The 13,751-nt window shown below is 38.4% G+C and overlaps 1 protein-coding gene across 1 annotated transcript in view; it reads right to left on the bottom strand.

Moving 5' to 3' along the window:
• The window catches only part of LOC129368610 (roundabout homolog 1-like), a 96,445-nt gene extending 84,423 nt beyond the window's left edge, over nucleotides 1-12,022 (bottom strand). The window contains exons 1-3 of the mRNA XM_055043658.1: nucleotides 11,974-12,022; nucleotides 5,480-5,608; nucleotides 4,401-4,493 (exon numbers count right to left, since the gene is read on the bottom strand). Of these exons, the coding sequence (XP_054899633.1) occupies nucleotides 4,401-4,493; nucleotides 5,480-5,564 (178 nt within the window). The 5' untranslated portion in view covers nucleotides 5,565-5,608; nucleotides 11,974-12,022. The remainder of the gene's footprint in view (nucleotides 1-4,400; nucleotides 4,494-5,479; nucleotides 5,609-11,973) is intronic.
• Between the last annotated feature and the right edge of the window lie 1,729 nt (nucleotides 12,023-13,751).

Below are 13,751 nucleotides of genomic sequence, written 5' to 3'. Positions count from 1 at the left end.
AGCTTCACCTCTTGACCCGTGCGCAAATTACAGCGAAATGCAATGGAAGTTTGCGGATAATGTCCAAATGTCACATTGCAGTAATAATCGGTGGAATATAAATCATTTTTACTCCAATAAACTGGCAAGGACTCTAAAGTTAAACTTCTACATCTGGGGCGCATGAGAGCGCAGACATGTCTTTGTTGTCTGGGCATTTAAGAGCTCCATCTACTGGTTGACTTTTGGGATTGCAGTAAAGTTTATCTTTTTTTTTCTTCTTTGTTTTGTGGCTAAAACAAACCACTACTTTTGTGATTTGTCTTAAGAGGTTGGTTTCCAGAATAATGGAATCAGGCAAGTGTCCACTTTGTGATGTAACATGTTCTGAAGCAATTGTAAGATTTTGTTTGTCCACTATTTGTGCGGTCTTGAAATGAAAAATGGCAGGTGTGTCGTTATAAAGTCTGAAAAAGAAACAGTACACAGAAATAAGAGGACATTAACTTAGACCGATAAAATTATTCCCAATTGCATGATACTACCACTATCATGTTTTATGCCTAGCATCGATTCATCGTGATGCCCACTCTGTATTAATCTATGTGATCTGACTGGGCTTCTTTCTTTTCTATGTGAATCATGGCAAAATGGGACAACTTATGTTTTCCTTTCTCCCAGTTTTCCATAACTGCCAGCTTTGTGGCATGCTAAATAGATAACGTCCTCCCACCGAAGCTGTGGATTTTTGCATCACAATGACTTTCGAAAACCATGCATCATTTCTGTTCCGTGTCATAATTATATATTGCTTTGCCTCGTCCCAATTAAGTAATTTATGCCTGCTGCGTGGCAAAACAAGAAATGAGAATGTTCACAGTTATTCTGCAAGGCACATGTCACAGAGGAAGATGCGATGCCTCTGGATTTTTCCATGTTCTTACTAAACCTTCACTGAAGTTCAGTCTCGAATCTTTTCATTGTGCACTTCCAGCTCTGCTCAAAGCCAAAGCATCGCAAAAACAGCCAGAAAAAAAAAATGGGACATTACAGTCACACTACGAGCCGCTTTGTGCCTTTGTAAAACTTTTTTTTCTAGTCCAAAGGGACTTTTGGTCTCCTTTTTTTTTTTTTTTTTTTTTTCAAATTTTTCCCCTTCAGTTCTGTTTACCACAGTTTCAGCTAACTCAATGGCACACAAATATGTGAAATGTGTCATATTTTTCAGTTCCCCCCTTCCCATTTTGATTCTTTTCTTCACATCTCTACACCTTTTTCATGCCTATGTTCCCAGTGCAAATTGTGTTTGTGCTTTTTTTCCCCCCCAATCAAATGTTATCCTCACCATGACTCTCCGGCAGTTCTGTGAATGACATTGAATTATTGTTCTGCGAAAGACAACAAAGTCCTGCTTTCTTTTCTCCGCCACCCCATCCCCCCAAACAACATAATTATTCTCATTTGAGAGCATTTTAAGGGATAAGCTGCTTTCCATCACAACAGGATATAAACACAAACAAAAGGACACGATTCCACATGTGGCGCTCGCACTTAAGCTAGTTTATTCGTTCAACTTGTCCAGGTGGACCATGCATAAGTATGGTTAATTGGTGAATTTAAATGCCTTTTTCACAATCCACACCCCAAAGAAAAATCTTTTTTTTTTTTTTTTTTTTTAGAACAGATGGTTGGGGAAAAAAGTATGGGCACAAAGGCATTCACATCTTCATGGCAACAGAGCACATAAAATGGCTCTGTTGCCATTGGAGCGTGTGCCAAACCCTGGGAGCTATCAGTTATTTATTTATTTATTTATTTATTTTATTCCAGAGGAGCAATCCAGTTGGTTTTGAACCAGGGGAGAAATTTGTCCAAGGAGAACAAAGCTAACTCTCCAAAAGAAAAAAAAAAAAAAAAAACAAAAAAAATGTTTATGGGACAAAAAAAAATGATTATTTGGAATCTCCTCACATCAACAAACTTGGCCTTAGTCACCGTTGACGGTTCTGCTCATGAAATATACAGGTGGCGCTTCTGCAAAGTGGCCGGAGTCATCTCTTGGCACCTGGTGTCAGGGTGCTGGATGAAGATTGTCTGATGTGTTGACACATTCCTACCATTAGGAAGGAATGTGTCAGATTTTCACTTCACGAATCAAATTCTGTTTTCCATGCAGACCCTCCACATCATCAGCGTCTGTGTCTGACGGCTCTTTGGCTCGGACCTGTTTCGTGTTTGTGTTTGCTCGTTTATCGGCTCCTCCTCTTGCATATGCTGAGGGGTTAACCAAGCATTTGGATCAAAATGCAAGAAAGCCTGGCCTTTTGAAAACACACTCTAAGATGGCAATGTAATGTCCATGCCTTCTGTGTTTTTTTTTTTTTTGGTTCAGCTTCATAATGAACTGGCACCAACCTCAAAGGTCATATCAGTAATAGAGAGTTGGAGGGATTTCAGAGGCAGAATCTGTTTGTCGTCTGTTCCCACGACGCAGCCCAAAGTGTTTAGCTTGAAGGGAAACGTGGGATTTCTTTTTTTTTTTTAAATACAAATTTGATGTCAAATATTTTGTATTTTCTTATACTCTGATACCCTAAAACAAAATCCAGTGGAACCAAGTGTCATTATTGTTGATGAAGAGGACCCAGACGTGATCTCGTTGTTCTGTGGAGGCCTTAAAGGTTTGCTAGGGAACATTAGTGAGCAAAGATAAGAAAACACAGCAGAGAGGCCAGGGAGAAAGTTAAGGGAAAGCCAAGAACAACCTTTGAAGTCGTCCATCATCCAAAACCAAAAAGGGCACAGAACAACTGCAAGAGCTACAAAGGGATGGTCATCCAACAACACTGACAGGTGGAGCAAGAACATTACTTAAAAAAAAAGCTATGAAGCTCGTGGTGACTTTGGGAAAAGTGCAGAGATCATCGGTTCAGGTAGGAACATTTTGACCTGACAAACTGAAGTTATACATTACACTAAGAGGGGCTGATCAAACAAGGCCATAAAAAGATATTGTTTGCAGATTGGAAACTGGTGTAAAATCAAGAGAAGGAGAAAAAGGTTAAGGACAATTCTAAGAGAAAGCCTGTTAGACTCAGCGAAAGACTTTAGACTGAGGCAGAAATGCAGGATGATGACCCAAAAGGTACAGTCACAGCTAAGGTGGAATGGCTTTTATATAATCTGAACACAGTTTAAAAAAACTTGCCCTTCATCTAGTCTAATTGAGCTAGAATTATTTTATTTTGCAAATAAGAATGGGTGAAAATCTGAGTTTCAAATTACAAAAACCTGATAGAGTCATGCAACTAGCACTGTTAACTGTATAGGAAGAAATTTGGCTCCACTAAACACTTTTCTTACTTTTCCTTTTTTTTTACTTTTTTACTTATGCACCACTTTGAGGTCAACATATGGTGAAGTGTGTGAAGATTATAAAGCCCACAAAGCTTTTTGTTGAACCTCTTAGAATTCAATCGTTCTTAAACATATGGCTCCACAACTGCTACTGAAGTGTCCAGGAAAGAACATGAGACATATTCATTTCATGTTTCCTCCATACAGGGGTCAGCACAGATTAAAATCATCAGGGCTAGACTGACAGGAACACATTTGTTCCACCTCAGTACATCCCATGTCAAAGCCCTGACCATTAAATGTCAAAACAAGATGAAAACCAATTGAATTGTGCAGCTTTAAGGCACACCACTTGTGGTTTAGGGAAGCTGAATTGGCATTATGTAGCGTTAGAGTCTGTGTCAGCAAAAGCCAACAAAGACTTCTTACTGGGTTCAATGCTATCCTTCAAAAGATAAATAAAGAGTTTTACAGAGACAGTCTAATTTCCCAAAGCATTTCAGACTCATCTTATAGAGACAAAAGAGGAAATTTACATAAAACGGTTCAACAAAATAAAAACAGAAACGGCCAGCAATGAAGCTATGAAGCTATGCCATGGCGACATAGCAACTAACATATAAAAAGCAAAAAAACACTGCAAAATCTTTTTTTTTTTTTGCTCAGTACATTAAAATTGCATTACCATTTTTAGAATTATTATATTCACACGCTTTAATGAGCATTTTGTGTCCAACATCATTCATCAGGACGAAGCACTGAAACACAAAACTCACATTCTACAAGGCATGTGTCATAACCCTATCAAGGACTCTACTTTAAGGTCAACGCTCCTCCATCTTTACACAAAGTTTGATCAGGTTCTGCACTTGGTTCATGCAGGTGCAGGTCTTACAGATGTGTGCAATGTGTGATTTTCTGATGTCAATGTGTGAGAAAAGAAAATCAAAGTGACCTTAAAACGAGGGACTCTGAAATCAAGTCCCAATTCTTTCTGTTGAGAAAATTTTAAAAGATAGGTTTGATTATGCATTGTAAAGAAACAACGGCATGTCGACCCATACCTTTGTATCCGAAGCTGATGTCTTGATCCACTTCTGTTGCCAATACTGGAGATGAGGTGATGACCTCATTACCTCCTCTACGTTTTTCGGCCTCTGTTTGCACGGTAACATTGATTATCAGAGAAGGAGGGGGAAAAAAAGTGAGAATGGTTAATATTGCTGCAGATTAGCCATGTGTATTGTAACATAATCAAAACATGTAAACATAATAATAAATCCACTGGGTCACCTTCTTGCATAGAAAATAATTCCTAAAATTTAGTAAAAGAAACAAATTAGAATAAAAACAAGTAAACATGTGAAAAAAATATTTACTAATATGAAGTATAGAATTAATTATGTATGTTTTTGTGAACTCTATCGGGTTGCATCAAAAATAATTTTAGAAACTGTTATTCGGAGGTGAAAGTGAGAATAAAGCACTTCTAGTTGCTAAGAAGTTAAAAATATATATATATCAAATCCAATGTTCACCTGCAGTAATGTCAGATTCCTTCCCAAGTGATGGATGTTTTTTATATACTATACCACTAGAGGGAGCCATTGATTTACAGTATTGGACTTTATCTGTAGAAGTGGTACTGCATATTTATTTATGTATTTATTCAGTTGCATACTACCAATAAGTTATTTTGATTTAATTGTACTACAAGAGAGTTTATAGAATTTTACAATGCTTATTTTAATGCAATGATATGCATATATGCCTATCAAAATGAGATCAATATAGATACAATTATGCAAAAGAAGAAAATAATTACATTCAAAGCTACAAAGTGGTATTATTTCCCAGAGAATTTTCTGTCATTTAATGTTAAAGCAAAGTAAAGAAATGCAAAAACACACAAAAAGTTTTCGAGTTCAGATTTGCTGTTCACTGCATCCTATAGCTTCTCATTTTTTCACAAGTTTCAATGTGGCCATTTTTTGTGCCTTCTTTAACCACAAGAGGAAAACCAAACTACGATTAAAAGCAGCCAAATTTCTGTCATCCAGATAAGCGCTGCAAATCCAATAATATTAGTATTCCTTCCACTCTTCTTTACTCTCTTTCATTTACTCACTCAGGAGATTCTCACCTAATGAGATGTCCTTCCCTCGGCTCTGCTCCAGCTGGATGACAAAGAGCAGGCTGATGAGAAAGAATAGCTGAGCAGCCAGCATAGTCTCAAAAGAGCCAGTTTGCCTTCAGGAAAGCCCTCATAAATCTGCAGAAAAGAGACAGCAGCAATTTGTGTTCCTGTCACTCCACACCAGTCCATTTAGGCATAACTGTTATTACCACCAATAATTTCAAGGATTGTTGTTTCAGTTAAACAGCTTCATGGGGATTTCTGCTCAGTTTTTCTCCTGGTGGTGAGTTCCAGGAAAAGATTGACAAGAGGAAAAACGGAACAGAACACGGTGCATTCATGTAACCCGCTGGCAAATACGTGCAGGCCTGTTTTTGTGTGAAATTCCACTGAAGATGAGACAAATCAGACAGATGGGCCTCCCTCAGCAGCCATTCGCTGGGTTTGATGGTTTCAACGTGATCAATTAGTCGCAATAGGCTGCGTCTTTGTCATTATACCAGCTTATTGAACTTTTAAAATCAGAATGTGACTTACTAGAAAGGCGTTATCTTCAAGCATTCCACCTGAATTACCTTACTTACCTGCTGCACCCTCCACTCAAACCACGCCAAACAACGCATCTCGCACACACAAACACAACACGAAGCACACCCTCACTCTCAAGTGGTTATAGTGATGAGACACGATGACGGTGCCAGCCAGGGGGGAAAAAAAAGGGAAGTCAGTTCTAGTGATCAGCCATCTGTGGCACAAACAGCTCTGCAGCTTGTCCAAGCTGTCTGAAGGATATCCAGAATCACGGGACATCTTGGCTCCCTGCGGCTGCCGACTCTGTGCAACACTTTAATTGTTCAGAGGCAAAGCTGCCAGGAGCCAACTTGAGCAACGCGCGAGCAAAAAAGCAAATGTACCACAAGCACACTAATAAAACTCTGTATGAGCTAGGGTAAGTAAATGTTTAGCATTTTCTGGGTTTCTAACTCTTTCTAGTTGAAGGAAACGAATGTCCATTGATTGTGAGGAAGACGCCGCCATCACAATGATCCCAAAAAACAAGATGGTGAACATGCTAAGTAAGAAACAAAGCGATGGCTCCAAATAAAATGTATGTCAACTTACTAGATTTTATATCATCAGCTGATATGCTTCTGCTGTACAATGAGAGTTGTATAACATGACAGCATTGCCAGCTTAGGAGAAAGATAAAGCTGCAGCATGCAGAACACATGGCAACATACGACGCATTTAAATGTAGGAATTAAATAGAATGCTCATTTCCTGTTTGAAGGAAATAAGTGTGAAGTCTTTTGCAGCCACAAGTAAGTTCTTGTACAAGATTGTGCTTTATTTAGCACAATATAAAAACACGCACAACAGGGTTTGCAGTGAACTAATAAAAATGACAACACCATGGGTTCACAAAAATGGAAGTCTTGCGGTAACAACTTAACACGCATGTCTGGTGAGCGCGTTTTTAAAAGAAAAACATGATTAGGATTCTCTGTGCATCTTCTTCTAAACGATGGCTGAAACAGATGTTTTAATTGAAAATTTAGTAGTGAGTTCTTGTGTATGCTCTAAAAATTTTTTACCATAAACTAACCAAGAAAAAAAAAGGTACATGGATGACAAAACAACAGCAACGTAAAAGTAGTTTGTCTGAATTAGTCAAAACTAAATTTTCTATCCACTTTTAACTTTGAGATTAAATACAGTGGTAAATCTATGTAATGTACACCTCACTGTGGTCAGTAAGTTTTCAGAGTTGAATATTGTTTAACAGAAGAAAAAAATGCCACATGTATTTTATCAAATGTTAATAAATAGAGAATTTGCAGTTTTAGAGCTTTATGGTAATTCTTATAAAACCGCTGCTTTAACTGTGAGACATAAGAATATGATGTTATTATAAACTACAGGTTATAAAAATAAGTACTTTAAGGGTCAGAGATTAGCTAAAATAATATGCAAGATTTGTGAAAACCTAGTTTTCTTCCCAGCACAAAACACAATGTTTCTATGCTCTCTATAGTGTGTTCCAAATTATTATGCAAACTGGATTTAAGTGTCATAAAGGTTAAATTTTTTGTTGTGCTATTAAATTTATAGATAGTATTGTGTGTCAGAGCTCTTTGAATCACTATAATTAATTTCAGAGAGTTGGGTTGACTAGTTTGTCTGTTAAATCAAAGGAAATTTACTTTAGAAGGATGTTCCACATTTTTCAGCAGGCCACAGGTTTCACGCAGTATGGGAAAGAGAAATGTGACGGGGTTCTTTTATGACTTGGGCCACCACACATAAAGATTGACGGACCAAGGCCAGAGATTATCTTAATGAATTTTATTTTCTATCAAAACAGTGAATAATAGGGGGTCGATGCAGGATATTTACAAAAGTGTCCAAAATGAGTTAAAAATCAACACAGCACAACAGTACCTTCAAATCCCAGCTCATCACCTCCAATGTGACACTTCTCGCGTCTAGGTGCAGACTGCGCTCTGTGAAACAGAGCCTTGCTTTTATAGCTACACGCTCCGCCCAGAGGAAGTTCCATCAAACCAAACAAAACTAAACAAAAAAAAAAACTTAGCAATTATTTCTAACTCAAATCCTTGAAATATACAAAATAATAATAAGGAAGGAAAAATAAATAAATTTATCATCAAAATTCACCCAAACAAAAAAAACAAAAACAACCAGCACATTGTGATGACTACACCACATCACATAATTGGCTCCCGGTGCGCTCCAAGCCGGAAACAACTTCACCCAAAAGAAAACCGGAAAAACATCTACCTGAAAATAACCGATTAGAATGAACGTCAAACGAAAACACCGCGTGTGCACCCACGACGAATCGCCTCAATCCAAACTAAAAGAAAAAGAAACAGGTAAGTTAATAACTGTGCTTGTTTTGCTCACACGGACTCTCCGATCGTGACGGCTCCTCCGTCACAAGAAAGAATCTGCTGAGGAAAATCATCAGTGTCGTGCCGTATGACAAGGTATAAAACCATTATATATTCAACGAAAACTGAAGCGTTATTGTACTGTGAAGAGATTTGTGGCTGATTCAGAACAAAGATGGGTTTGTATAAATAAAGGCATAATGAGGAAGTTTCTGTTCGACAAATTCATCGGTTTAAGAGAGCAGCTGTTAAAATTCCCTTACAAAGCAGCAAACAGTTATTTGAAGCTGATGCTGCCTCTGGAAACTCAAGGTGGAGGATCCTCCAGAGGCTTGTGGTGCATGAACCGACTATTGGGCCCCTAACCAGCTCACAAGCAGAAACGGTCGCAGTGGGTCCAGTTGTACATGATTAATTTTCAAACAGACTTGTTCACTGATGACTGCTGTGCAACCCTGGATGGTCCAGATGGACACAGTAGTGGATTGGTGGTGGATAAACACCATGTCCTGCTATGGGCTTAAAAGGGGAGAAACTCATGGTGTGGTCACCATCCTCCTCTGACCACACCATGAGTGGTCCTTTGGAGTTTCCTCAAGCAGAAGATCTGAGAGTGGAATGCAGCTCATATCGAAACAGCAGCTCTGGGAAGGTATTCTGACAACCTGCAAAGAAATTCAAGCAGAAACTTTCCACAAACTCACAAGTTCAATGGAGGCAAGAATTGTGCAGGTGATATCAAAGAAGGGTCTAATGTTAACATGTAACTCTGTCTGTTAAGATGTTTTTGATTGAAATAGCTTTTGATTTTAGTACATGTGACCACTTAATGCTGAACATTCAAAGAATGACCGTTTGCAATTCTTTATAATCTATAAAATGTTCAGAAAATCTCCTGTGCATAATAATTTGGAACAATGCATTTTGAGTTTTTATTTATTTATTTTTTTATACTGTTCTAATGGGGACCTTCTTTCAGTTAAATTTGATTTATACTGTACTAGTTCATGACTTGAAAATTGTACTGACCATCATTTGCATTGGCCATTTAAGATAATCTGAGAAAATATTACTTGTATAATAAATTGGAACATGGTCTAATGAAGACTATGGACAAGCACTTTATAAAGAAATGTCAAACCTTGACTTAGATATTCCACACTGATAACAGATATTAAAAACAGAGTTCATTATATGCTTTTCCTCTGTGAACTTGTGTTTCATTTGCTGAATCCCATAGGTCCACATGGGATTAGCCCATTTGTATTAAATTACCTAATCTACCCTGCGGTGAGAACATTGTTCTGCAAATTTACAGTAGCAAACATGCTGATGTTTCAGAAGCTACGACACAGGCATTATTCAGTACTAATATAATATGCAATATGAATAACTTTCATTTCATTGAGATATGATATAAAAACATTACACGCAGAGTGAGGTAGGAAGATTGCATTTTGCACAACACTGAATATTGAATGTGGGTGGTCGTGTGATGCCACTGCATTGTTTAGACCTTTCCAACAGAGAGGACAGAAAATAGAATGGCACAAAATGACTGCGGAGGAGAAAATAATCAAAATGAAATTTAATTTAAAAATAGTGTGAGTGGAAGAAAAGAAAATGCTCACTGGGGTATGCATGAGATGCTAATAATGGCGGCGGGGGGAAAAAATGTTTATGGAAATTATTTCACTCCAGGAAATCTACAGTCAAATCTAGAAGGAAAAGAGCAGGAAAACCACAGTTGTATAAAAAGATACAGAAAGAATAATGTGTTTTCAAATCATTGCCAGAAAATAAAACGCTGTGCAAAGTGCTAGAGCTTTTCAGCAGTCTCATTTGCATAATAGAAATTACTTGCACCTTGCTTCTGAGAGAATCTCCTATGCACTAATGATTAAAAGTTATACAGTTGACCTTAGTGGAAAATGTGGCAGGGAAGTATCCTTTAAATCCATCTGCCCAGCATCTGTGCAAACAGGAAAAGGCGGTGGTTAAAATGAAATGGAGAGGCTGATGTCCTCATACCTCTTCTATCTGTGGGGGAATAATCACTGCTTACCATCTAACACATTGTCAATAAGACAGCGCAGACAGGAGCAGACTGATCACATTCGGCAGAGAGCACTGGACCGTGAACAAAATCAGCTTTCGCCACATTCCTATGCAGACATTTGCAATATGTCCAAAGTGCCCAGGAAATACAACATATTAAAGGTGTCAAGCTATTTAGCACTGACACTCCACCACTGCATGGTGCACTAGTGTCTAAGTGTTCATTATTTTTGACACATTTGGTGGTTTATCCTGGCCCGACTACCTTTTGCTGAAAATTCAGTACCAGCAGGTCAATGATTTCCTCCAAGTGGTCAAATAATTCTTACCTGAATTATTCGGAAAATGCATCTGTTCAAGCTTCAAGCTTTCATGAAAGAAAAGGTGTTAGTCTTCATTGGTGCAGATGGAGGGCTTGCGTGGCAAGACGTGGTATTAAGTTAGGTTAACATTGGGTCATGGTTGCATCATTTACAGAGCATCTAAATATATTGTAGTAATTAGAAGTGGAATGGGTCTTATTTGCACCAACTACTCTACTGGCGAGAGGATGGACAACAGTATCAGACTGGGAAGTGCTCATGCCATATTACTCATATCATAGTGGGGTTGCAACTGTGCTGCAGAGCATTGTCACCATAAAACTCTCAAATAATATATATGAAAAAATCACTACTGCCAGACCAAGTGTCAAATCCACACAGATTTCTCTATAGAAGTTGCAGTCAAGTTATCCATCCATTACTCCTTCTGTAAACAGTGACATCAACATTCTTCTTCTGCACACGTGGCTCACACACATACTTCTGTCTCATTGCAGTCACATCATTCAATAGGATTGATAACCATGCAAAAAAATAATAATTTCAGCCAAAAAAACTGTAACTGAGCATCGAGACCTGCTGTGTGAATGTAGTCTTCATGTCAACCTTTAGACATGGTTCTCTGTGTGTCTTTCTTGAAAAGCAGTTTTTTTTTTTTGTTTGTTGGGAGTTTTTTTGTTTGTTTGTTTTTTGTTTTTTTTGTATTTGCTTGTTTCCCTGTTGCTTTTGTGTTCTCTCATCTCTTTTTTTGGCTGAATCTAAGTCAATGCATCTGCTGGATGAAGTCTCTGCTTGATTGTTCACATTTGATTCCTTGTTTCCCATGTTACCTCTGTGCTCTGTCAGCCATTTGACCCATTTACACAGTTAAACTTTAGTGACTTGCCTTCCTGCACTCCTATGTCCAGTTTCTAATCAACGACCTGCTTCTTGTTCAGCAATCAACTCTCCAGTTTAAATATCTTTCCTTAATTCACTATAATGTATTCTGGGCTTTATGGGACTTGTGTGACCAGACAGGGAATTGTGCACAATATTTTCTTCCACTGTGAGACACTTGGTTAACAAATAATTGAACTTTTGATTTCACTTGTTTTTCAGGAATACCAATGAACGAGCAACACGTCGTTTTACTGTACGGGTCCGCAAATGTCATATTGTAAGGGCAATGTTTAGTCATGGCGATGGGTGAGGCCAGTCTTACCTGAGTATGTATTTACGTCCCTGTACACAACTGTAATTATTCATGAGCAGGTTTGAAGAACAAACTCCACCAGGGTGCAACATGGAAGCAGGGGGCACAACCAGGAAGTATGATTCACTGACGAATTCTGGAATCTAAATCAGAAACGCAGCGGGAAGCATGTGAGCGAACAAACCCCAGCTTTCAAGACAGACAGCCATGGATGTTTGATGTCCTCAAAAACACACCTGCATATATTACTGTCACCGAGGCAAAGTCATACATCACACACTTTTACATTAGACCAAGAGAAGCTCAGGAGATCTGAAGAGTTCTTATCAACGCCTGGCAGTTATCGCTGACATATAGCCGTGTCTTTGGGGGGAAATGGATGAGGAGACAAACACATGCTTTCATCGGTGACTCTGTAATGCACTGAGGGAGCTATCAGAGCAAGACAAAGGATATTAAAAGTGTAAGAGGAAATGTCAGCAGGTCTGTCGGAGTTCATTGAGATGAGGAGTGAGGAGCTGACCGGACAGACGGGCGACTTTGTGGAATGACAGATGATCACATGGATTGGCTTCTTAGATCAGTGAACTGTGGCCCCCAGACCTGGGACGACCCTAACGCATCAATGTTGAGCGGGTCGCACTATTGGCTGCGCGTGTTGCAAAAGGAAGGCGAAATAAGAATCCTGGAAAGAATCTGTGGCTTTACACATTTTTACTCCTAATTTAATTTGTGGATTTGATATCATTTAACAAAAAAAAAAAAAAGCTTCTGGATTTTTTTTTCCATTTTCTGACTAATTTTTTTTACTATGTTGTGTTTTTACAAGCTAAGCTTTTTGTTTTTTTTTTGTAGGTAATAGTTAATAATTACTTCATTCGCAGGTTGCAAAGCTTCATTTTTGTTTTACAGTTGTTGAAATTAAAACTCCAGAAATCTCGGAAGCATTATTAAAAGCTCTGATATTGGCTACATTTTGAAAATTATAACTGAGGTGACAGTTTAGATTTTTCTGATGTTTTGGTTAAAACATCCTTTCTAACAGCAAAGGCTCTAAGCACAAATTATTGTTCATCTCTGTAATTTACAAAGATGTAAAAATTCAATATAATTAAAGAAAATGAGAATTACAGCTACCACATGCGTGCTCAACAATTTGCTCATGAAACAACTTTCAGCTCCAAAGCACGTGCACAGTGTCTCCCCCCCACTCTGTCAGACTCAATAGGCAGCAAGAGGCTTTATATCCCTCTCCCACATTTTTTTTTTATCATAACTACACATTCTCAGTCAAATTAACTCACATGTTTAAAAAAAAACACAGGAATTATTACAACTTTGCAACTTACCCATCCTGGTTACGTCTCCTTCGTTACTGGTCCATTTTGTCAGGAAAAAAAGGAAACATCTGCCTTTTCTGTGTCTTTCTGAAGCATCCAAGTACCCAACAATGACAGCAGAAAGAGAAATGGGGAAAAAATGTGCAGGTTGTAGACTTGTAGTAATAAAGAGCAGTGGTGGAGGTGGAGGGGCTGAGAGTGGCTGGGGAGGGGGGTCAAAAGAAAGAGGAGCCTATATGCCGGAGGATGAGCCTAAATAATCCATCTGTGATCCAGGAGGCGCTATCAGATGGGGAGCATACAAATCACCAACCTTCCTCTGCAGCAAGCGAGGTCCAATATCCTCAGGGTCCTAAGGCTGCACACAGACAGATTTACGACCACAGATTAGTCAAATAACATTGTCTATTCCATCCAAATTATATTCATAGAATTCTCTGGCCATTT

The sequence above is a fragment of the Poeciliopsis prolifica genome, unplaced genomic scaffold (genome assembly GCF_027474105.1).
Source record: "Poeciliopsis prolifica strain line A6 unplaced genomic scaffold, Auburn_PproV2 SCAFFOLD019, whole genome shotgun sequence".
In the NCBI taxonomy this organism is placed as follows: Eukaryota; Metazoa; Chordata; class Actinopteri; order Cyprinodontiformes; family Poeciliidae; genus Poeciliopsis; species Poeciliopsis prolifica.
This window is presented reverse-complemented; position numbering and strand designations above follow the sequence as displayed.